This window comes from Hippoglossus stenolepis, chromosome 1, assembly GCF_022539355.2.
Source record: "Hippoglossus stenolepis isolate QCI-W04-F060 chromosome 1, HSTE1.2, whole genome shotgun sequence".
NCBI classification, from domain to species: Eukaryota; Metazoa; Chordata; class Actinopteri; order Pleuronectiformes; family Pleuronectidae; genus Hippoglossus; species Hippoglossus stenolepis.
Window position 1 is genome coordinate 1,012,069 of NC_061483.1, and position 26,197 is coordinate 1,038,265.

At 47.3% G+C, this 26,197-nt stretch overlaps 1 protein-coding gene and 1 long non-coding RNA gene across 2 annotated transcripts in view; both read left to right on the top strand.

Moving 5' to 3' along the window:
• The first annotated feature begins 1,860 nt into the window (after positions 1-1,860).
• The window catches only part of LOC118107876 (ZP domain-containing protein-like), a 105,877-nt gene continuing 81,540 nt past the window's right edge, over positions 1,861-26,197 (top strand). Inside the window, exon 1 of the mRNA XM_047340047.1 lies at positions 1,861-2,018. Coding sequence (XP_047196003.1) covers positions 1,976-2,018 — 43 coding nt within the window. The 5' untranslated portion in view covers positions 1,861-1,975. The remainder of the gene's footprint in view (positions 2,019-26,197) is intronic.
• On the top strand, positions 23,648-24,396 carry LOC124851891. The gene is made up of 3 exons (XR_007032737.1): positions 23,648-23,681; positions 24,100-24,237; positions 24,383-24,396. It is a non-coding gene; the product is annotated as an uncharacterized LOC124851891 (long non-coding RNA).

Below are 26,197 nucleotides of genomic sequence, written 5' to 3' on the forward strand. Positions count from 1 at the left end.
CTAAGTTAAAACTGGTTTTATTTCCAGTAAAATGATCTGCAATGGACTTGTTTGTTGTTTCTGTCCCTTGTACTGTTTATGTGTTTGGGACCCCCTCGAAGTCAGGGTGATACATCTCAAAGAGTTAATGCCATGACAATACATTTCAAAGTATAAAAACTTATTGAATTTTGTCCCTGAGTTGTTTTGAATGTCTCTGTGCAGCACCTTGAATCTTCTTCTGTGTAAGAAATGTGCTTCATAAATAAAACTGCCTCACCTTTCTGCTCTTAACATGTATTCACTGAGTACATTTTGTGGAGCATTATTTTATTTATCAACCCTGCTTGACAGTCATGTTCACACACCTCGATCTACTCCACACACCAGGGCAGGTGGCTGCTGTTAGGTAGGAGCGGCAAATTCTGGCCAACTCTTCAGGCGTCACGGCTGAGGTAGATCTGGGAAAGAGGTCTGACACCAGGAAACCAAACAGATCACCAGACATCAGCATCCTACCTTTCCTCCGGTAAGTCTCCTGCAGATACCTGGAAACTTGTCGACCTTTAACCCTTTTATCACAGACACTGGAGAATTTGAATTTGTTTTAAACACTGATGATTCCATCTTTAGTTTTTTTACTAACTCCTGTTATAAAATTGTCCATTCAAGAGTTCCTCAGAACTGCCCTCGGACATACAAGCTCACGTCTTTTGATCCTGATGGGGACAAAGTTCGATGTCGATATGGAAACGTCAGGGGGACGGAGTGCGACTCGTGCAACCTGCCACCAGGCTTCCTCTTAGACCAGGTCAGCTGAGAAATCTGAATCTCCATACTTTGTATTTTAATGCATTGACGCTTTGCCTCCCTTTAATAATAAATATTCACATTGATAGGGCTCTTGCACATTGCACTACAACTACACCCAAGCCAACATCAAGGCTTTTGGACTTGAGATGGTGGTGGAGGATTTCCCACAAGGCTACATCAATCTGCAATATGGAGATGGATCCAGATCCTACAGGGCTCCGATGGCCGTGAGGAGAGGAAAGAGAGACTACGGAGGCCTAATCGTACCCCCAGCCACAACCCCAACCACAACCACAACCACACCCACAACCACAACCACAACCCCACACACAACTACAACTCCAACCACAACCACAACCACACCCACAACCACAACCACAGCAACAGCCCCCACCCCACAGCCACAGCTACAGCCCCAGCCCACAACTACAACTCCAACCACAGCCACAACTACAATTCCAACCACTACCACACGCACACCCACAACCACAACTACAACTGACCACTGCCACAGCCCACACAACCACAACTACAACTCCAGCCACAACTACAACTCCAAGCCACAGCCACAAGCTGCAACTCCAGCCACAGCCACCACCCACAGCCACAGCTACAGCCCCAGCCACAGCTACAGCTCCAACCACAACCACAACTACAGCTCCAACCACTACCACAGCCACACCCCACAGCCACAGCTACAACCCAACCACAGCTACAGCTCAGCCACTACCACAGCCACACCCACAACCACAACTACAACTCCAACCCTGACCACAACTACAACTCCAACCCACAACCACAACTACAATTCAACCACTACCACACGCACACCCACAACCACAACTACAACCCCAACCACTACCACAACCACACCCACACCACAAGCCACAACTGGCTCCAACCCACAACTACAACTCCAACCACAACCACAACTACAACTCCAACCACTGCAACCACCCACAACCACAACTACAACCCCAACCACAACTACAGCTCCAGCACTACAACCACACCCCACAGCCACAGCTCTAGCTCAACCACAACCACAACTACAACTCCAACCACAACCACAACCACACCCACAACCACAACTACAACCCCAACCACAACTACAACTCCAACCACTACCACAACCACACCCACAACCACAACTACAACTCCAACCACAACCCCACCCCCAACCATGGCTCCTCTCAGCAAACTTCCTATGCAATTCTCTTTTCTTGGTAAGTATGTTTTTACTTTTCCTGACACATGACAATATATTTAATCAGCCAATTCTTTTTAAGTCCCACCAAGCAGAGGTCCTGTTGCTGCTGCTCTGGGCTCAGTGAGATAAAAGTCTTTATAAGTGTTGGACCTCTAGAAACGTCTAATGTGTGACACATGTTCACAAAATACTGAGACCAGGGCCTGTACTTAATAGAATAGAGTTTTCTTCATCACTTCCTCAGTGTTTTGCGGATCTTTGTACTGCGTACAACCCTGCATGTACTTTGAGAGCCTCTGGCAGAAGCCTTGAACTGTTCCAGATTCTGGGTTGAGGACTTCAGGGAACACAGGTTTAGAAAAGAGCTCCGAAGCTCTGGAGCCTCCTGTCTGAGGAAATACAGCAGAAAGAGTCTTATTGTAACACATCGCATGATTTTCATCATTCAATTTCTGTCACACGTTTAGTGTTTTATTCTTTTATGTTATTTTTGTCATGTATTTTTACTTTGACATTGTTGTTTTATTTGTGAGAAGTTTAACTTCTTCACTATGAAATTCTTTGTTCTTCAAAATCCTTGTATTTCCCTTAACTCTTGCATTTCTGGCTTTAGAACAACATGTTCTTCGTTTAATAAAAAAATTACCATTTAGTCGTAGGAGACGTTCTTTCAACATATTAATCCTAAGTTTTTGTTTTTGTTTTTTACTGAGCTGTGACTTTATTTAGATTTTACAACTAACAAAGACTCAGTAGCAGTTTGCTAATTGCTGTTCAATACTTATCACATTGTTAAATTCCAGTGGACCCCCTGCTCCGTCATGTCAGGAGGGCTTACCTGTAAGTTCTGCCCCCCAACACCTGCAAATGGAGATCGTTTCTAGCAGAGGTCAACAAGGAATTGGAAGTCAGAGTCAAGCGCAGGCCCAGATGCAAAGTAAGTGAGAACCAATAGCCAGCTGAGGCCTTGTGGAAACAAAACATCTCAGCAAGCACGATAACTGTGTTCTGTTTTCACACAGAATAAATAATATCGTCGTCCAGTGGGCAGCCGAATATCAGATCCCAGAACCCAGAAGACTTTGTCCTCCAGGTGGAGCGCCGCTCCCAGATGACCCGCGGACAACATTTCGTGATCTTTGCTGTTGAAACAGTCAAGTCGTGAGTCTCGGACTTCAGTTCTCTATTGACACCATCATGTGCGTGAAACCATCGTTTAACTTTTCACATATGTTCACAAATGTTTTTCAGGCCTGCCGTCTATCAGTCGAGATGAGGTGTGTTGTTGAAGCCAGGAAGTGAAATAGGTGTGAGTCACCGGGATCGCATCACTGTCAACTGATCTATGTTTTTTTAGCACAACTGAAAACTGCATCAAGCACTTTTTGACCAGCAGAGGGCAGAAAAACACTGGAACTTGAACTACACACCATACAATAAGGCTGGTGTCGTCATGGTAATCCTGACAACAACAAAATAATAGCAACATTAACATCTAACATACATCAATATGAAATAAAGACTAAATATCAGTAATCACATAGAATATTTATTATATTTCAATATGTAAAGTACTGAAAAGGTTTAAAATGTACTTCTTTTGTTCCAGTTAAATCCCATGTGATCTGCAACGAGTCCTCAATGACAGTATCGGTTGAGAAAGCCTCATTCCCTCGACTCCATGAGGATCATATGCAGCTCAATGATCCCTCCAACACGGCCTGCAGCCTCCAGAGACACTCCAACAGCACTCACATCATCGCCGCTCATCCCCTCAACGCCTGCGGCACTCAGATCGGGTAGCGAGGCCTCATTTCATCTCACTACACACTCAATTCTGTTTGCTTCTTGTTTGTCGGTTACTGCATGAGGACTGAATTCATAACTTTCTGTCCTGCAGGAAGACAGCCAAGGCCTCATCTTTCAGAAACGAAATCACCGGTGGACAGCCCCAGTGACCTGATCACCAGGAAGCACCAGATGGAGGTGCAGTTCTGCCAGTACCCAAAACAAGGAAGCTGTCATTGAGCCGTGGCACAGGAAGAACATCACTGTGTGACAAGGGCTTGACACGTTCACCTACCAGTTTGAGTTCTACCTAACAACCAGTTCCAAACCATGATGGATCAGCAGCATATCCTCTGGAGTTCGACATTGGGAAAAGGATTTACATGAAGATCAAGGCCACCTCCTGGAGTCAACAACTTACCGAGCTGTTTGTGGAGTCCTGCCGAGGCTGCACCATACGACAACCCCAACTACCACCCGACCTGCTCCATCTTTGAAAATGGGTATGAAAACACGGCTCTACTGTTTGAAGGCAGATGTTGGTTGTCAGGGAGTAAAGGTGCCTTCAAGAAGGGCGTAAAATATGTAAAAGGATTTGCAGCTAGCTGGGCCTTTGAATGACAGTGTGAGCGATTGCCTGTCACGTCCGTCCTCTAAATAAAGATGAATGAAGGAGAATCTCCACTTTCTCCACCATCTAGAAATCAAGCCAAAATATCTCAGATATGAACTCAGACATTTAGTGATGGTGAAATGAAGCTGTGGCCTCCAGGTCCCTCCCAAACACATGCTCGGCCAACCGCAAGTCAGGCTCAGCTGTCAATCATGATCTCAGCCTGTTCTTACATCATCAAATAGCTAATTCAAACCAAACTGATCAGAAACACTTGAACAAACATCAGTGTGATAAGACCTGAAATGACAGAAACATCTTTGACAAACGTTCGTGCCTCAATTTTTTATTTTGGTTCATTTCTCATCCATTGTAACTTAGTCTTGGTGTCACCTATGCTCCCCCCAGTGGCTAAGTGCAGGGGCACTGTTCTTACAGTAATTTTTTCTTTCTTCTTCCTTTGAAAGGTGTAAAATGGATCCAACTGTTCAGATCCACTCCCCCGCTGAACAGAAAGAATTCAAGTTCAGCATGGAGGCCTTCAAGTTCATCGGACTGAACAATCAGGTCAGCAGTGGATTAGAACTTCTTTTGTTTATTAAAAGGACAGTGTACATGAATATATATATATATATATATATATATATATATATATATGGACAAGTTTTAAAAACCTTACACAGTAACTGAGGATTAAGTGGAGCAGAGGTTTGACTCTAGATCTCGTCTGCTGACATATCGACGGCGTGTCTTGTGTTCAGAGTGTACATCAGCTGCTCGGTCATGATGTGTGAAGCAGGAACTCCAACACCAGATGTTCCAAAGGTTGCATTAGCTCTCGTCAACAAGCCCGGCGCCCCAAGAGAGAGAGGCTGTCATCCAGAGTGCAAGTCGCCGTTTCCCAGGGGCCATTGCGCTTACGGAGATCGGCAGAGAGCGTCAGGCCACAGGTATGACACGCCTGGAGCACCTGCCTCGTCAGTCCCAGCTTGATTTTGGACAAGCTCGACTCACATTGTGTTTCTCTTTTCTTCAGCGACCAACCTGAATCTGAACCTGGTGTTCATCGCTGGATGTGTTCTTGCAGCCATTGCGGCATGGTCTGCGGAGTGGTCGGTGTACCAAACCAAAGTGTCAAGGTCAAATACCAACCTTTGCCAACATTCAGGAAGTTAAATCAGCAGCGTGTGTGAAATACTGATTTATATTGATCACTTCCAGACTGTACCAAGTCTTCTTTCATGGTTTTTGGTGGGGGTTTATGTATCTAATCAGGTGCAAATGTAAGCAGATGGATTTTCATATCAACGTCATATGAATGTCTGCAGCTTTTTGTAGATTTGCTTTATTTTGAACAAATCTGAAAGGTGTGTGGTGTTTACAGGCGGGATCTCATGTGGTTTTATAACTGTTCATTTGTGATGTGTTACAATATGAGTTAAACAAGTGTTCTGATTGAAATGTGTGTTTTTACTTTCCAACACACACATTTCTCATGTGTCTGAATACATATTAGGTATATATACTGTATCTCTGTTTCACACTGAAGTGTTTGTCAATGCAAAGTCATTCAGGGAAGTGTCAGATGGTTGAGTGTGGTTGATGTCGCTCTGAGTTGTATATGTACATTAAATATCAAGTTGCAAACATGTGACCTTCTGATAAGAGTCATCGCCAAACCTCAATTTACAAGCTGCAAATCCAAATGTTAGTCACCTGGAGGAATGAAGCAACAGCACGGGATGCTCTTCTTCTTGGTCAGGGATGGTCATGGTGATTCAGGCTGCAGCTTCATCATCATCATTGCTTCCTCTGACCATTATTTTTCTCAATTCATGGAAAATTCTCATATATCCAAGTTTTGTTTGATCAACAGTCCTAAAACAGAGATGTGTTTATGTCACTGTCACCTTTGGGAAACTGGAACTGAATCTTTTTTTGGTGTTCGAAGCAAAAATAAACAACAAATGCTAGCTCAAGTCATTTTGATTCTTTCCATCATCGTTTCAGATCTATTCTGCTTGTGCTTTCAATGGTTTATTCCACCTGAATACTACCTTCTGCTTTCCAATTCAAATAAGACTTAGAGCAGTGGTCACCAGTCTTTTAGCCCAAGATCACTTTTTAATTTCAAACTTAAGCCGAGATCTACCATTACATTACATTTCATTTAGGTGACGATTTTATCCAAAGCGACTCACAATAAGTGCATCAACCATGAGGAACAAACCCACAACAAAAGTACAATTTCTTCAAAAAAGCAAAACTACAAAGTGCTATAAGTAAGTGCCATTTAAGTGCCACTAAATTGTTAGTTTAAACTTTTATTCAAGGTGTAGTCGCATGAAATGTGTTTTTAGTTTGCGGCGGAAGATGTGTAGACTTTCTGTCCTGATGTCCATGTGGAGCTGGTTCCACCGTTTAGGAGCCAGGACAGCAACCAGTCGTGACTTTGTTGATATCTTCCAAAAAAACAACTTAGGAGGGTCATACTTATTATTTTTTGCAATTTCTGTTAAAGGCTGAATGTACAAGAAATAAATATACACAAAGAAAGGCAGTTGTGCAATTTTTTCTATTCAATGCACAATATTCAAATTAATATCAATTCATATTTACAATGCAAAATATGTAGCTTCTCAGTTCCACATCATGTTCTGCAGAGGAGCTGCTACTGCAGCACAATGTTTTTACATATCGGCTTTGATTTGAATATGGCCAAAAATATGATTATTTCCTTATGAAAGAAGTCCCTTGTACTCAGATAGGCCACCAGTACTGCAGTATGAAGCCGTGCAGCTTCCCGCTCCAGCAAATATTTCACAATAAAAAAACCTTTTTAAACAAGGGAATGAATTCCATCAACAAGAAATGCTCAAGTGCTTTTATTTTTGAAAGACATACAGAAAGTGTTGCAACCATTTGTTTGTGACACAAATTCATCAGATAAACATTAAAAATCAGTTGAAAGATCATTTTTCTCTGTTTATTCTGCTGTGAACCACCATGTTTATCTGTTTATGACACAAGCGTATTTCATCACTTCCCAAACCCGTTTCAAAGTAAACACTCAGCGTTTCACCTTCTGAATCCACTCATTTTGTTCCAGCGGGACTTTGATTGTTATCCACAGACCGGAAGATGCTCGTCTTCAGACCGGACATTTAGTTTAGGACATGAACCAACTTGTTCCTGAAGGAAGTGCAGGAGATAAACCTGCAGCTCCACCGTCAGTAGCGGACACACAGCGCGTGTGAACAACAGACATCCGACACACAGACAACCGACACACAGCGTGTGTGAACAACAGACAACCGACACACAGCGCGTGTGAACAACAGACAACCGACACACAGCGCGTGTGAACAACAGACAACCGACACACAGCTTGTCTGCGGCGCGACAACAGCCAGTGAGTCCAGAGAGTTCGGGGATCGACAGTGAAGACTGGGAGATCGACCTGTAGATCACGATCGACGGGTTGGTGACCACTGATCTACATGAACCTTTAATATATCCACCGCCCTTGTGAGACATTTGTGGTATGAATCAAAGTGTGAGGAAGAGTTTCTCTGACATGTGTTGTTGCTTAATGATGGCAGCTTCTTCTGCGTTGCACTCGGAGAGAAAACACTTGACGGAGACGGTGAACCGTTTAGCCCGTGGCTGTGTTTATTGTCTTAGCACCTGCACATCAGGTCGACAGACACTTCTTCACTGACAGTGATGACACAAGCTTGCGTCCTTAATTCTTCAGCGCCTCACAGTGGCATAATAATGATACTGCACCCCCAGTGAAATTACATACAGAACAGTACATCCTGACACAATCCTTCTGTAACAACTGAGGACACATGTGAACACTTACTCTTAACATGTGTCTCACTCTGTCTCTCTGCACAGCAGAACCACAACAACAGGAGCCACAAACCAGCAAGACGACTTCACTAGACTTCAAACAGCACATCCACCTTTTCCTGTATTTCATGGACGGGTAACACAACTGGGCTTAATAATTATACTGGGCTAAGCAAAGACTGTTTATTCAATTCCGTGTGATGTTTATAAGTTTGATTTGTGTTGCCGTGATATTTTGGTTATAAGTTATTTTGAAGTTAATGTTAGTTATGTTATGCTCTTCAAAGTCTTTCTTTGCATGCAACTAGCTACTTTCTCGAACTTGGCTACACACACACACACACACACACACACACACACACACACACACACACACACACACACACACATACACGCATACTCACATACACATATTTATATAGTAAGTGCACCTTTAGTTATTTGTGTTTTTATACTTTATTATCTTCATAATAAAAATGTATCTTTCACAAATGTTGTTTTCATTAATGTTGCATAAGTGTGAATTTTGCCAACCTCTACCCTGTCAAGAACTCTATATCCTTCAACTTTGCCAACTTTCTATATGGTAATTTTGGTTATAGTTATTAATTTAATTGTTAATCAGAGTTCCAAATTTGTAGTTAGTACTTTCATGAGACTTAATCAATAAATTGGCTATTTAGCCCTTCCTTTGAAGGGTGGTGCCCCGAGGTAACTTTAATCAATTAAAGTTATTATTTAATATTCATATTTTTAATGTTAACATTCAATATTTTTTCTGATAACCAAATTTATTAGTGCCCAAGGCACACCATGTAATGGTGTGAAAGCGTTTAATGTATCAATTGCACAACACATGTCAGGTTTTACAAAGCCTTCATTCAATGTTTAAGTACGTTGACATCATTCAGCCTCCTGGGCTCAGTGGAATTTTCTGAGCATGAACAGGTTTAGTGTTTTTTGCATATAGGCTCAACTTCGTCACTCCCCCATATGATTACACAGGAATGATGGGGTGACAGCTATACTTGCTTGTAACCCCCGTTGGGTCTACAGGTGGATGCTGGAGTGGTGGGAGGGGCTGGGCAGCTGTAGTGTAATACTGCAGCAGCTGTAATGAACCAGCTGATAAGGTGTGTGTATTATGAATGGTTGTGGAGAGTGAGGTCACATGATGTATGTCATGATTGGAGCAGCGCAGCTCGAGTTGGCTACCTGAACTAACTCGCGGAGTGTCGCTCCATTTTACGCTTTAAAAAGAAAAATAAAGAGCGGCGTTTGTCCATCAACAAAAGTCTGAACCAACGCTGAAAATAGATTTACTTTTGTCTACAAGTTTGTGGCCTGAGTGTTTGTAGTGGTTGAAAGTACCACCATGTTTTATGAATCGTATGTGGGAAAATCACGACTGCAAGAGCAACACGTGCTCAAGTTTCCTGCTCACAGGACAGAATATTAGTGTTTATATGAATCAGCTCATTTAATCCCAGTTTGAGCTGCTGAATCTGACAGACAGCACCGCTCTTAAACTCTTTATTAGAGTGCATTGCACTGATCTGATGATTCTGGTGGCCTCAGTTCCCTGACGTGACCAATAAAGGCTTGTACACCAGATAATTATCGATGACATACCGTCATTACTAAGAAGAGCCAGTCAATCAAATTGTATTTGTATAGCCCCTATTCACAAATCACTATTTGTCTCACTGGGCTGAACAAAGCCATCAACTGCCTTTCACCTTCATCAAGATTGAAGAAAACCACCAAGAAAACCTCAGACCAGGAAGAGAAGGTAGAGACCTCAGAGGGCGTCACATGTCAGGGAAGCCTCTCCCAGGACGGACAATAAAGCTAAATCAATAAAGCTGAATCAATAAAGCTGAATCAATAAAGCTTATTAAATGTTTTAACAAGCTTTGAAAGACCTGAACCACTGGATTCCATTTTGTTTCCCAATAGAAATACAGTTGCTCTATTCTTACATGAGTACACACATGAGTATACTGTAGATGAGTTGGTCCACACACCGAACTGAAACTTCATTGGGATCTCAAACCCACTCCTGTAAAGTTCTGTGACTTTGTCTGGACTAGTTTCTGTGAATACACCTGCATCCATGTACTACTTCTTCTAATGTCATTTCATTCATATAAGAAGTGTAGGCAACTTGCTCTGTTCTGACAGTCAGAACTTCCAACTTCACATCACGAATCAGGAGAACTTTCTTGTTCCTCTGCTCGGACGATTCTAAACTATTGTTGGAACATTGCTGGTGAAAATGTGCTCAATAACAATCACGTAACAATAATTTACGTTCAAACCGGTTTTGCAGGTGCTGCATTCTTTTCAACCCGAATGTGCATTCCATCAAACTCCAGCTTACAGTATATAAAGATGCTGCAGGTGGATGTGAGAGGCACCCGGGACACAGACCAGTTCACTGCATCATGGCTCTTCTGCTTAATTGTTTCCGATAAGACAGCTCTCTTCTTTGCATCTCTGCCCCCGTTCATATTTAATGATGCTACCCTTAGACCCTGCATGAGAAGAGAGGAGAGAGAGAACAACAAACAACAACAGTGGAACACCCAGTGATTTAAGAACATGTTTATTTTGACACTTTCATCTTTTTTAACATTTTTGTGTTTGATACCTTTAACCCTTTTCTTACCCCGGTGACTAATTTCTTTAGGCGGAAACATTTCTTTTCATCTAATAGATTCATTTCACAGCACATGATATTGCTTCTTTGACTGAATGAACTTTCCAATCATCTGGGAAAAATCTGGATGTATTATCCAGGGAAATATTAATCTCCTCCAGAGAATACAAATCAATGCTCTGAGAAGCGCTTCCTACAACTGACCCACTTCTGAGGAGTCAGAGTCCACGTCCATGTCAGCATCCTCATTGTCACCATGACAATATCCCACAACCACACGAGCCACAGCCTGCCGGGCCTCTAACACCGCATCCCCAACCAGAGCCACTGGCCACCGGGCCTCTAACACCCGCATCCCCAACCACAGAGCCAACCCTCCGGGCCTCTAACACCCGCATCCCCAACCACAGAGCCACCGGCCCACCGGGCCTCTAACACCCGCATCCCCAACCACAGAGCCAACGGCCTCCCGAGGTACTAACACCGCATCCCCAACCCTGGAGCCACCGGCCACCGGGCCACTAACACCCGCATCCCCAACCACCCGGGCCACCGGCCCACCGGGCCCTCTACCACCCGCATCCCCAACCACAGAGCCACCCCATGCCGGGCCTCTACCACCCGCATCCCCAACCACCAGGAGCCACCGGCCCGCAGACCCTGCTGCCGCATCCCCAACCACCGAGGGCCACCGGCCACCGGACCTCTAACACCCACATCCCCAACCACAGAGCCACGCCGGCCCCACACAGACCTCTAACACCCACATCCCCGACCACAGAACCACCGGCTACCGGGCCTCTACCACCCCACATCCCCAGCCACAGAGCCACCAGGCACGGACCTCTAACACCCACATCCCCAACCACAGAGCCACCGGCCACGGGCCCTCTAACACCACAATCCCCAACCACAGAGCCACCGGTACCGGGCCTCTAACACCCATCCCCCAACCACAGAGCCACCGGCCACCGGGCCTCTACCACCCGCATCCCCAACCACAGAGCCACCGGCCACCGGGCCTCTACCACCCGCATCCCCAACCACAGAGCCACCGGCCACCGGGCCTCTACCACCCACATCCCCAACCACAGAGCCACCGTACCGGGCCTCTACCACCCGCATCCCCGACCACAGAGCCACCGGCCACCGGGCCACTAACACCCGCATCCCCAACCACAGAGCCACCAGGCACCGGGCCGGTAACACCCGCATCCCCACGACCACAGAGCCACCGGCCACCCCGGGCCCCTCTAACACCCGCATCCCCAACCACAAAAGAGCCAACGGCCACGGGCCTCTAACACCCGCATCCCCAGCCACAGAGCCACCGGCCACCGGGCCACTAACACCCCGCATCCCCAACCACAGAGCCACCGTACCGGGCCTCTAACACCCGCATCCCCGACCACAGAGCCACCGTACCGGGCCTCTACCACATCCCCAACCACACAGAGCCACATTACGGAGGCCTCTAACACCCGCACATCCCCCAACCACCAGAGCCAACGGCCACCGGGCCCTCTACCACCCACATCCCCAACCACAGAGCCACAGCCACCGGGCCTCTAACACCGCATCCCCAACCACAGAGCCACCGGCCACCGGGCCTCTAACACCATCCCGACCACAGAGCCACCGGCCACGGACCTCTACCACCCTCATCTAACCACAGAGCCACCGGCCACCGGGCCTCTACCACCCGCATCCCGACCACAGAGGCCACACATGCCGGACCACTAACACCCGCATCCCCAACCACAGAGCCACCAGGCACCGGGCAGTAACACCCGCATCCCCGACCACAGAGCCACCGGCTTACCGGGCCGCTACCACCGCATCCCCAACCACAGAGCCACACCGGCCACCGGACCTCTAACACCCACATCCCCAACCACAGAGCCACCGTACCGGGCCTCTAACACCCGCACATCCCCGACCACAGGCCACGGCCGCAGACCAGCAGCTACCACCCACGCATCCCGACCACAGAGCCACATTACCGGGCCTCTAACACCCGCATCCCCAACCACAGAGCCACGGCCCACCGGGCCTCTAACACCGCATCCCCAACCACAGAGCCAACGGCCACCGGACCTCGCACCCGCATCCCCAACCACAGAGCCACCATTGCCGGACCATAACACCCGCATCCCCAACCACAGAGCCACGTACCGGGCCTCTAACACACATCCCCAACCACAGAGGCCACAGTACCGGGCCTCTAACACACCACATCCACGACCACAGAGCCACCGGCCGGGCCTCACCACCCCATCCCCAACTACAGACCCCGGCCACCAGAGCCCCTCTAACACCGCATCCCCAACCACAAGAGCCACGTACGGGCCTCTAACACCCGCATCCCCAACCACAGAGCCACGGCCACCGGGCCTCTAACACCCGCATCCCGACCGACCACCGGCCACCGGAGCCTCTACCACCACGCATCCCACGACCACAGAGCCACCACGGCCCACCGGGCCCTCTACCACCCACATCCCGACCACAGAGCCACCGGCCACCCGGGCCCTCTAACACCCGCATCCCCAACCACAGAGCCAACGGCCACCGGGCCCTCTACCACCCACATCCCCAACCACAGAGCCACCGTCCACAGACCTCTACCACCCGCATCCCCAACCACAGAGCCACATTACCGGGCCCTCTAACACCCGCATCACGACCACAGAGCCACCGACCACCGGGCCTCCTAATACCCACATCCCCAACCACAGAGCCACCTGGCACTGGGCGCTACCACCCGCATCCCCGACCACAGAGCCACCGGCCACCGGGCCTCTAATACCCACATCCCTAACCACAGAGCCACCTGGCACTGGGCCGCTAACACCCGCATCCCGACCACAGAGCCACCTGGCACTGGGCCGCTAACTACCATCCCCAGCCACAATAGAACCTTTAACACCCATGACCACAACTATATTATCCCAGTGCTCACTTCCCCTGCTGTGCTCACCTTAGACACCCGAGCCGCCGACAGCAGCGGACCGGACCACGGGCCCCAGGCAGCACCTCCAGCCGGCGCGGGCCACGCCTGCCTCGCTGAGCTCCGGGGAACGGCCTCCTTTCCCCGGCAGCCACCAGCAGCCACAGCGGAGCCCCACTGCGGGCTGTCTGCGGGGACAGGAGATCGCTTGTGAACCCACATCCCCACACCTCAAAACACTTGATGTTCCCCGAGCTCGCATAGACCATGTAGAACCCGTCCTCATGTTTGACCCGGAATGGGCATCCAGAGTCCTGGGTGGTAGAGCTCAGGAACAGACACCTGTCCGCAGAGATTGAACATGCCTCAGTTTGTGATCTTTACATCCCAGAGTCACTGGCCTGAACCACTCGCCATCTTCCCGGCGCTTCAGCTCTTGCTCCAGCGCCTGGTTGGAGATAAGCGGGGGACCCGGACACAGTGACCCGGGTGGAAGGCACCGCCCAGCGGGGACACCTGGGCCGAGCTGGTCCTGGATCACCAGGCCGCTCTCTCTCTACGAGCTGCGCCACAAACTTCTGCTCCTTCAGAAACACGACCACCGCCTTGTTCATGCGGGCGTGGAGATGTTCCCGTGTCCCACCTGCTCTCCTACCGCCAACAACACCCGTTCTCCACCCGGGCTGTCCTGCTGCGGCACCAGCCCTCCTCCTCAGTGTCTCTGAGACAGGGACAGCGGCCCAGAGGGCCATCCGCCGGAAACACGGCTCACTCACCGCCAAACAATCACAGACACACTAACAATACAACAACTAACAACTACACAATCATACAAAAACACAGTTTAGAATATAACTATAGCAATTTGCGAAAAATACCACAAACTCTCACACGCTCACCACCAACAAACTCCCAGCATGCACTGAGAGAGAGAGTGAGAGACAGAGAGAGAGAGAGAGAGAGAGTGACAGACACACACACACACATCTCTCTGACCCCCGCCACATGTCGTAAACATACTGGGGGGGATGGTTTATTGCCTTCATAGTGGCCAGCCACCATTTTTAAAGCACACTCACTCACACAGACACACAGACACACACACACACACACACACACACACACACACACACACACGCATACTCACATACACATATTTATATAGTAAGTACACCTTTAGTTATTTGTGTTTTTATACTTTATTATCTTCATAATAAAAATGTATCTTTCACAAATGTTGTTTTCATTAATGTTGCATAAGTGTGAATTTTGCCAACCTCTACCTGTCAAGAACTCTGTCCTTCAACTTTGCCAACTATCTATATGGTAATTTTGGTTATAGTTATTAATTTAATTGTTAATCAGAGTTCCAAATTTGTGGTTAGTACTTTCATGAGACTTAATCAATAAATTGGCTATTTGGCCAACTCTTTGAAGAGGTGGTGCGGGTAACTTTAATCAATTAAAGTTATTATTTAATATTCATATTTTTAATGTTAATATTCAATATTTTCTGATAACCAAATTTATTGAATGCCCAAAGGCACACCATGTAATGGTGTGGCGTTTAATGTATCAATTACTGTACATGTCAGGTTTACAAAAGCCTTCATTCAATGTTTAAGTACACGTTGAAATCATTCAACCTCCTGGGCTCAGTGGAATATTCTAAGCATGAACAGGTTTAGTGTTTTGCATATAGGCTCCAACTTAGTGCTCCCCCATATGATTACACGGGATGATGGGAGTGGCGAGGCTAATACCCCAACCCCCGTTGGAGCCTACAGGTGGATGCTGGGTGGTGGAAGGGGAGCTGAAGCAGCTGGTAGCAATACTGCGGCAACTACTTCAATAGACCAGCTGATAAGGTGTGTGTGTATTATGGATGGTTGTAGAGTGAGGTCACATGATGTATGCATGATTAGACAGCGCAGCTCGGGTTGGCTGCCTGAACTAACTGCATAGGTGTCGCTCCATTTTACACTTTAAAAAGAAAAATAGAGCGGCGTTTGTCCATCAACAAAGTCTGAACCAACGCTGAAAATAAAGATTTACTTTTGTCTACAAGTTTGTGGCCTGAGTGTTTGTAGCAGTGGTTGAAAGTACCACCATGTTTATGAATCGTATGTGGGGAAATGTACGACTGCAAAACAACACGTACTCAAGTTCCTGCTCACAGGACAGAATAATGAGTGTTTATATGAATCAGCTCATTTAATCCCAGTTGTACAGGCTGCTGAATCCTGACAGACAGCACCGCTCTTAAACTCTTTATTAGGTACATTGCACTGATCTGATGATTCTGGTGGCTGCCAGTTCCTGGCGTGACCAATAAAGGGCTTGTACACCAGATAATATCGTCCTGACATACCGTCGTGCTAAGAGCCAGTCAATCAAATTGTATTTGTATGGCCCCTATTCACAAATCACTATTTGTCTCTGGAGCTGAACAAAGCCATCAACTGCCTTTCACCTTCAACAAGATTGAAGAAAACCACCAAGAAAACCTCAGACCAGGAAGAGAAGGTAGAGACCTCAGAGGGCGTCACATGTCAGGGAAGCCTCTCCCAGGACGGACAATAAAGCTGAATCAATAAAGCTGAATCAATAAAGCTTATTAAATGTTTTAACAAGCTTTGAAAGACCTGAACCACTGGATTCCATTTTGTTTCCCAATAGAAATACAGTTGCTCTATTCTTACATGAGTACACACCTTAGGTATACTGTAGATGAGTTGGTCCACACACCGAACTGAAACACCATTTGGGATCCTCAAACCCCACTCCTGTAAAGAGTTCTGTGACTTTGTCTGGACTAGTTTCTGTGAATACACCTGCATCCATGTACTAACTTCTTCTAATGTCATTTCATTCATATAAAAGTACAAACAGCAACTCTGTTCTGACAGTCAGAACTTTAACTATCTGAAATCCAGGAGAACTTTCTTGTTCCTCTGCTCGAATAGTTCAAACTATTATTGGAGCTTGTTACTGGTGAAGTAATGCTCCAATAACAATCACGTAACAATAATTTACGTTCAAACCGGTTTTGCAGGTGCTGCATTCTTTTCAACCCGAATGTGCATTCCATCAAACTCCAGCTTACAGTATATAAAGATGCTGCAGGTGGATGTGAGAGGCACCCGGGACACAGACCAGTTCACTGCATCATGGCTCTTCTGCTTAATTGTTTCCGATAAGACAGCTCTCTTCTTTGCATCTCTGCCCCCGTTCATATTTAATGATGCTACCCTTAGACCCTGCATGAGAAGAGAGGAGAGAGAGAACAACAAACAACAACAGTGGAACACCCAGTGATTTAAGAACATGTTTATTTTGACACTTTCATCTTTTTTAACATTTTTGTGTTTGATACCTTTAACCCTTTTCTTACCCCGGTGACTAATTTCTTTAGGCGGAAACATTTCTTTTCATCTAATAGATTCAACCCCACCACCTTTTGTAATGTGCTAACTGACTGAATGAACTTTCCAATGTCTGGGAAAAAATCTGGATGTATTATCCAGGGAAATATTAATCTCCTCCAGAGAATACAAATCAATGCTCTGAGAAGCGCTTCCTACAACTGACCCACTTTCACAGTCAGAGTCCACGTCCATGTCAGCATCCTCATTGTCACCATGACAACCATCCCCAACCACAGAGCCACCGGCCACCGGGCCTCTAACACCCGCATCCCCAACCACAGAGCCAACGGCCTCCGGGCCTCTAACACCCGCATCCCCAACCACAGAGCCACCGGCCACCGGGCCTCTAACACCCGCATCCCCAACCACAGAGCCAACGGCCTCCGGGCCTCTAACACCCGCACATCCCCCCAACCACAGGAGCCACGGCCACCGGGCCACTAACACCCATGTCCCCCAACCACAGAGCCACCGACCACCGGGCCTCTAACACCCGCATCCCCAACCACAGGCCACACGGCTACCGGGCCTCTAACACCCATCCCGACCACAGAGCTACAGCTGCAGTTCCCCTCTACCACCCACATCCCCAACCACCAGAGCCACCAGGCACCGGGCCTCTAACACCCACATCCCCAACCACAGAGCCACCGGCCACGGACCTCTAACACCCGCATCCCCAACCACAGAGCCACGAAATACCAGACCTCTAACACCCGCATCCCCGACCACAGGGCCACCGTACCGGGCCTCTACCACCATGTCCCCAACCACAGAGCCACCCATTACCGGGCCTCTACCACCCGCATCCCCAACCACAGAGCCACCAGCCTGCAGCCTCTACCACCCACATCCCCAACCACAGAGCCACAAACCACCCAGACCTCTACCACCGCATCCCGACCACAGAGCCACCGTACAGGGCCACTAACACCCGCATCCCCAACCACAGAGCCACCAGGCACCGGGCAGTAACACCGCATCCCCGACCACAGAGCCACGGCCACCGGGCCTCTAACACCCGCATCCCCAACCACAGAGCCAGCGGCCACGGACCTCTAACACCCGCATCCCCACAACCACAGAGCCACCGGCCACAGACCACTAACACCCGCATCCCCAACCACAGGAGCCACCGATACGGACCCTCTAACACCGCATCCCCAACCACAGAGCCACCGGCCACCGGACCTCTAACACCCGCATCCCCGACCACAGAGCCACCCGTCACGGGCCTCTACCACCCCTACATCCCCAACCACAGAGCCACCGTGCCAGGGCCTCTAACACCCGCATCCCCAACCACAAGCCAACGGCCACCGGACCTCTACCACCCCACATCCCCAACCACAGAGCCACCGGCTCACCAGACCCTCTCTTTCGCATCCCCAACCACAGAGCCACACAAGCCCTGCAGACCCTCTACCACCCACATCCCCACGACCACAGAGCCACCGGCCACAGACCACTAACACCCACCCGCATCCCCAACCACAGGAGCCACCAGGCGGACGGTAACACCCGCATCCCCACGACCACAGAATACGACCCGCGGGCCTTTACCACCGCATCCCCAACCACAGAACCACTGACCACCGGGCCTCTAACACCCACATCCCCAACCACAGAGCCACCGGCCACCGGGCCTCTAACACCGCATCCCCGACCACAGAGCCACGGCCACCGGGCCGCTACCACCCGCATCCCGACCACAGAGCCACCGTACCGGGCCTCTAACTACATCCTAACCACCCAGAGCCAAGCACTGGACCTCTAACACCGCATCCCACAACCACAGAGCCAACGGCCCACAGACCTCTAACACCCCACCGCATCCCCAGCACAGAGCCACCGTGCAGACCACTAACACCCGCATCCCCAACCACAGATCCTGGCCACCGGGCCTCTAACACCCGCATCCCCAACCACAGAGGCCACGGCCACCGGGCCTCTAACACCACATCCCCGACCACAGAGCCACCGGCCACCGGAGCCTCTACCACCCGCATCCCCGACCACAGAGCCACCGGCCGGGCCTCTACCACTCACATCCCCAACCACAGAGCCACCGGCCAGGGCCCTCTAACACCCGCATCCCCAACCACAGACACCGGCCACCGGGCCTCTAACACTGCCCGCATCCCCAACCACAGAGCCACCGGCCACCGGGCCTCTAACACCCGCATCCCGACCACAGAGCCACACGTACCGGGCCTCTACCCGCATCCGACCACAGAGCCACCGTGCCGGGCCTCTACCACCCACATCCCCAACCACAGAGCCACGTGCAGGGTGCCTCTAACACCACGCATCCCCAACCCACAGAGCCAACGGCCACCGGACCCTCTACCACCCACATCCCCAGCCACAGAGCCACACGTACAGAGCCTCTAACACCCATCCCCAACCACAGAGCCACCGGCCACCGGCCCCTCTACCACCCGCATCCCCCGACACCAGGCCACAGCCACAGAGCCTCTAACACACCCACATCCCCAACCACGTGGGCCCCGCTGCGTGCTGTCTGGGGACAGAGTCACTTGTGACCCACATCCCCCACACTCAAAACACTTGATGTTCCCATTTCTTCATAGACCATGTAGAGCAAAGTCTCATGTTTGACCAGATGAGACATCCAGCTGGAAATCTGGGTGGTAGAGCTCAGGAACATGAACACCTGTCCATGAGATTGAACATGCCTCAGTTTGTGATCTTTACATCCCAGAGTCACTGGCCTGAACCCTGCGCCATCTTCCCGAGCGCTTCAGCTCTTGCTCCAGCGCTGGTTGGAGATAAGCGGGGGACCAGGACACAGTGACCGGGTGGAAGGCACATGTGGGGACACCTGGGCGAGCACTGGTCCTGGATCACCAGGCCGCTCTCTACGAGCTGCGCCACAAACTTCTGCCTTCAGAAACACGACCACCGCCTTGTTCATCTCTGCGGGGCGTAGGAGATGTTCCGTGTCCCACCTGCTCTCCTACAGCCAACAACACCTGCTCCACGGGCTGTCACTGGCACCAGCCTCACTCCGTGTCTCAGAGACTGGGGACAGCGGCCAGACCATCCCGCCGAGGAAACCACTGGCTCCTCCCACCATCAAACAATCACAGACACACTAACAATACAACAACTAACAACTACACAATCATACAAAAACACAGTTTTAGGATATAACTGGCAATTTTGAAAAATACCTGAAACTCTCACTGCAGCTCACCACCCAAAACCAGAGCTCCCAGCATTGGAAGTGAGACAGAGAGAGAGAGAGAGAGGTGACAGACACACACATCTCTCATTTATCACATCATGTGAAACCCCATGCTGGAGGATGGTTTATGCCCAACTATAGTGGCCATGCTCATTTTAAAGCACACTCACTCACACAGACACACAGACACACACACACACACACACACACACACACACACGCATACTCACATACACATATTTATATAGTAAGTACACCTTTAGTTATTTGTGTTTTTATACTTTATTATCTTCATAATAAAATGTATCTTTCCACAAATGTTGTTTTCATTAATATTGCATAAGTGTAGATTTTGCCAACCTCTACCCTGTATCCAAAACTCTATATCCTTCAACTTTGCCAACTATCTATATGGTAATTTTGGTTATAGTTATTAATTTAATTGTTAATCAGAGTTCCAAATTTGTGGTTAGTACTTTCATGAGACTTAAATCAATAAATTGGCTATTTAGCCCTTCCCTTTGAAGGGTGGTACTAGTGTTTAATCAATTAAAGTTATTATTTAATATTCATATTTTTAATGTTAATATTCAATATTTTTTCTGATAACCAAATTTATTGAATGCCCAAAGGCACACCATGTAATGGTGTGACGTTTAATGTATCAATTGCACAACACATGTCAGGTTTACAAAAGCCTTCATTCAATGTTTAAGTACACGTTGACATCATTAAGCCTCCTGGGCTCAGTGGAATGTTCTGAGCATGAACAGGTTTAGTGTTTTGCATATAGGCTCAACTTCATCCACTCCCCATATGATTACACCCAGGAATGATGGGGTATGAATATCTGTAACCCCGTTGGAGCCTGGGATGGATGCTGGGTGGTGGAGGGGCTGAAGCAGCTGGTAGCAATACTGCAGCAGCTACTTCAATAGACCACCTGATAAGGTGTGTGTGTATTATAGATGGTTGTGGAGAGTGAGGTCACATGATGTATGTCACATGATTGGAGCAGCAGCTCGGAGTTGGCTACCTGAACTAGCACCATGAGTGTCGGCTCCATTTTACACTTTAAAGAAAATAAAATGACGTTTGTCCATCAGCAAAGTCTGAACCAACGCTGAAAATAAAGATTTGCATCTGAAGTTTGTGGCCTGAGTGTTTGTAGCAGTGGTTGAAAGTACCACCATGTTTTATGAATCGTATGTGGGAAAATGTACGACTGCAAAACAACACGTGCTCAAGTTTCTGCTCACAGGACAAGATAATGAGTGTTTATATGAATCAGCTCATTTAATCCCAGTTTGTACAGGCTGCTGAATCTGACAGACAGCACACGCTCTTAAACTCTTTGTGCGTGCATTGCACTGATCTGATTCTGGTGGCTGCCAGTTCCCTGACGTGACCAATAAAGGGCTTGTACACCCAGATAATATCGATGAAGCATACCAAATCGTACTAAGAAGAGCCAGTCAATCAAATTGTATTTGTATAGCCCCTATTCACAAATCACTATTTCTTGTCTCACTGGAGCTGAACAAAGCGTAACTGCCTTTCACCTTCATCAAGATTGGAAGAAAACCACCAAGAAAACCTCAGACCAGGAAGAGAAGGTAGAGACCTCAGAGGGCGTCACATGTCAGGGAAGCCTCTCCCAGGACGGACAATAAAGCTAAATCAATAAAACTTATTAAATGTTTTAATAAGCTTTGAAAGACCTGAACCACTGGATTCCATTTTGTTTCCCAATAGAAATACAGTTGCTCTATTCTTACATGAGTACACACATGAGTATACTGTAGATGAGTTGGTCCACACACCGAACTGAAACTTCATTGGGATCTCAAACCCCACTCCCTGTAAAGTTCTGTGACTTTATCTGGACTAGTTTCTGTGAATACACCATCCATGTACTAACTTCTTCTAATGTCATTTCATTCATATAAGAAGTGTGAAGCAGCAGCTCTGTTCTGACAGTCAGAACTTTAACTTCATACGAAATCAGGAGAACTTTCTTGTTCCTCTGCTCGGACGATTCTAAACTATTGTTGGAGCTTGTTACTGGTGAAAATGTGCTCAATAACAATCACGTAACAATAATTTACGTTCAAACCGGTTTTGCAGGTGCTGCATTCTTTTCAACCCGAATGTGCATTCCATCAAACTCCAGCTTACAGTATATAAAGATGCTGCAGGTGGATGTGAGAGGCACCCGGGACACAGACCAGTTCACTGCATCATGGCTTCCACAGCGGTGCTCCTACTTCAGCTGCTCCTGGTCTCACCCAGCGTCTGCATCCACATCTATTAGGGGAAGTGCGACCTTCACCTACAGAGGACAAAACCCTGATGGAAGACGTGCAGGGGTGAGACAAGCAATGATGACATGAGACAATGTGTGAATCCCTGGTCCATGATAGAAATGTCTTATTCTTCTTCATTATTACTGTTGTCTTGTGTTTGTGGGAGCTTAATTTCTTTTGTTTGATTTTCTAGTTAAGCATCAAGGCCACAAAAAATGTATTGATTTAATAATAATAGTAATTTTATACATTTTACACCTGAAATTCTTAAAGATTTGGATACTGTTAAACTTCCAATTCTCACCCTAATTAGCTTTGAACAAGACAAAGTAATAATAACAACAATAATAATAATTATAATTGTTTAGCACTTATCTAGACAAGGTTACAATGTGCTTGACAAAATACATGGAAATAAAACACAAATAAGACGGATGAAATAAATTAAACTTGGTCACGGTTAGTTACCGGCTTTAGTTACCAGCATTAGTTACCGGCTTTAGTTACTGGCTTTAGTTACCGGCTTTAGTTACCGGCTTTAGTTACCGGCCGTAGTTACCAGCATTAGTTACCGGCCGTAGTTACCAGCATTAGTTACCAGCATTAGTTACCGGCCGTAGTTCCAGAGCAACCACCTGGAAGCACAGGTTCATTCTGATCTTTCCCCGCAGGTGGACCTTCGCACCAAGTCAATCTTCACGAGATCGACTACCTGTCGTGGAGCTGCTCGGGAGCAACTGTCTCATCTGGCTAGGCGTCCGTTAGTGTGATTGACGGGAACACACTATACATAGTAAACACTTGTGAGGCTAAACAGTAGTTTTCCTGACTAATGTTAGCAGTGACAAACCTTTTCAGATGAGGTAAGGAAGTCTTCTCAGGCTACTTAACTTTCACTTGCTGCTTAGTAAGACTAAGTTAAAACTGGTTTTTATTTCCAGTAAAATGATCTGCAATGGACTTGTTTGTTGTTTCTGTCCCTTGTACTGTTTGTGTTTGGGACCCCCTCGGGAGTCAGGGTGATACATCTCAAAGAGTTAATGCCATGACAATACATTTCAAAGTATAAAAACTTATTGAATTTTGTCCCTGAGTTGTTTTGAATGTCTGTGGCACCTTGAATCTTCTTCTGTGTAAAGTATTGGCTATAAATAAAACTACCTCCACCTTTCTGCTCTTAACATGTATTCACTGAGGTACATTTTGTGGAGCATTATTTTATTTATCAGCCTCTTGACAACAGTCATGTTCACACACCTCGATCTGCTCCACACACACCAGGTCAAGTGGCTGCTGTTGGCGCTCAATGGCCAATTCTGTTAACAACTGGCGTCTACTGACTGAGGTAGATCTGGGAAAGAGGTCTGACACCAGGAAACCAAACAGATCACCAGACATCAGCATCCTACCTTTCCTCCGGTAAGTCTCCTGCAGATACCTGGAAACTTGTCGACCTTTAACCCTTTTATCACAGACACTGGAGAATTTGAATTTGTTTTAAACACTGATAGTTCCATCTTTGGTTTTTTTACTAACTCTGTTATAAGTGTCCATTCAAAAAAAGAGTTCCTCAGGACACCTTTCGGACATACAAGCTCCGTCTTTTGATCTGATGGGGACAAAGTTCGAGTATCGATATGGAAACGTCAGGGGCCAGTGCGACTCGTGCAATCTGCCACCAGGCCTCTTTAGACCAGGTCAGCTGAGAAATCTGAATCTCCATACTTTTGTATTTTTAATGCATTGACGCTTTGCCTCCCTTTAATAATAAATATTCACATTGATAGGGCTCTTGCACATTGCACTACAACTACACCCAAGCCAACATCAAGGCTTTTGGACTTGAGATGGTGGTGGAGGATTTCCCACAAGGCTACATCAATCTGCAATATGGAGATGGATCCAGATCCTCCAGGGCTCCGATGACCGTGAAGAGAGGAAAGAGAGCAGCCATCGCAACCCCAACTCCTCTCAGCAAACTTCCTATGCAATTCTCTTTTCTTGGTACGTATGTTTTTACTTTTCCTGACACATGACAATATATTTAATCAGCCTATTCTTTTTAAGTCCCACCAAGCAGAGGTCCTGTTGCTGCTGCTCTGGGCTCAGTGAGATAAAAGTCTTTATAAGTGTTGGACCTCTAGAACGTCCTAATGTGTGACACATGTTCTGCAAAATACTGAGACCAGGGCTTCCTGTACTTAATAGAATAGGTTTTTCTTCCATCACTTCCCTCCCAATGTTTTGCGGATCTTTTGTGTACTCGTACAACCCTGCATGTACTTTGAGGAGCCTCTGGCAGAAGCCTTGAACTGTTCCAGATTCTGGGTTGAGGACTTCAGGAACCTGAGTTTAGAAAAATCTGACTCTGGAGCCTCCTGTCTGAGGAAATACAGCAGAAAGAGTCTTATTGTAACACGTCACATGATTTTCATCATTCAATTTCTGTCTCACGTTTAGTGTTTTTATTCTTTTATGTTATTTTTGTCACGTATTTTTACTTTGACATTGTTGTTTTATTTGTGAGAAGTTTAACTTCTTCACTATGAAATTCTTTGTTATTCAAAATCCTTGTATTTCCCGTAACTCTTGCATTTCTGGCTTTAGAACAACATGTTCTTCATTTTATAAAAAAGTACCATTTAGTCGTGGAGCGTTCTTTCCAACATATTAATCCTAGAAGTTTTTTGTTTTGTTTTTACTGAGCTGTGACTTTATTTGATTTTACAACTAACGAAGACTCTCAGTAGCAGTTTGCTAATTGCTGTTCAATACTTATCACATTTGTTAAATTCAAGTGGACCCCCTGCTCCGTCATGTCAGGAGGGGCTTTCCTGGTTCTGCCCCCAACACCTGCAAATGGAGGTCGTTTCCTAGCAGAGGTCAACGAATTGGAAATCAGAGTCAAAGCGCAGGCCACAGATGCAAAGTAAGTGAGAACCAACGGGTCGCTGAGGCCTTATGGCAACCAAAACATCTCAGCAAGCCGCGATAACTGTGTTCTGTTTTCACACAGAATAAATAATATCGTCGTCAGTGGGCGTGAATATCAGAAAGCACCAGAACACACAGGAGACTTTGTCCTCAGGTGGAGCCTTAGCTCCCCAGATGACCACCGGACAACATTTCTTGATCTGCTTTGCTGTTGAAGCCGTCAAATCGTGAGTCTCGGACTTCAGTTCTCTATTGACACCATCATGTGCGTAGGAAACCATCGTTTAACTTTTCACATATGTTCACAAATGTTTTCAGGCCTGCACCGTCTATCAGTCCCGAGGATGAGGGTGTGTTGTTGTGGAAGCCAGGAGTGAAATAGGTGAGTCACCAGGATACATCACTGTCAGCAGTCTATGTTTTTAGCACAGCTGAAAGCTGCATC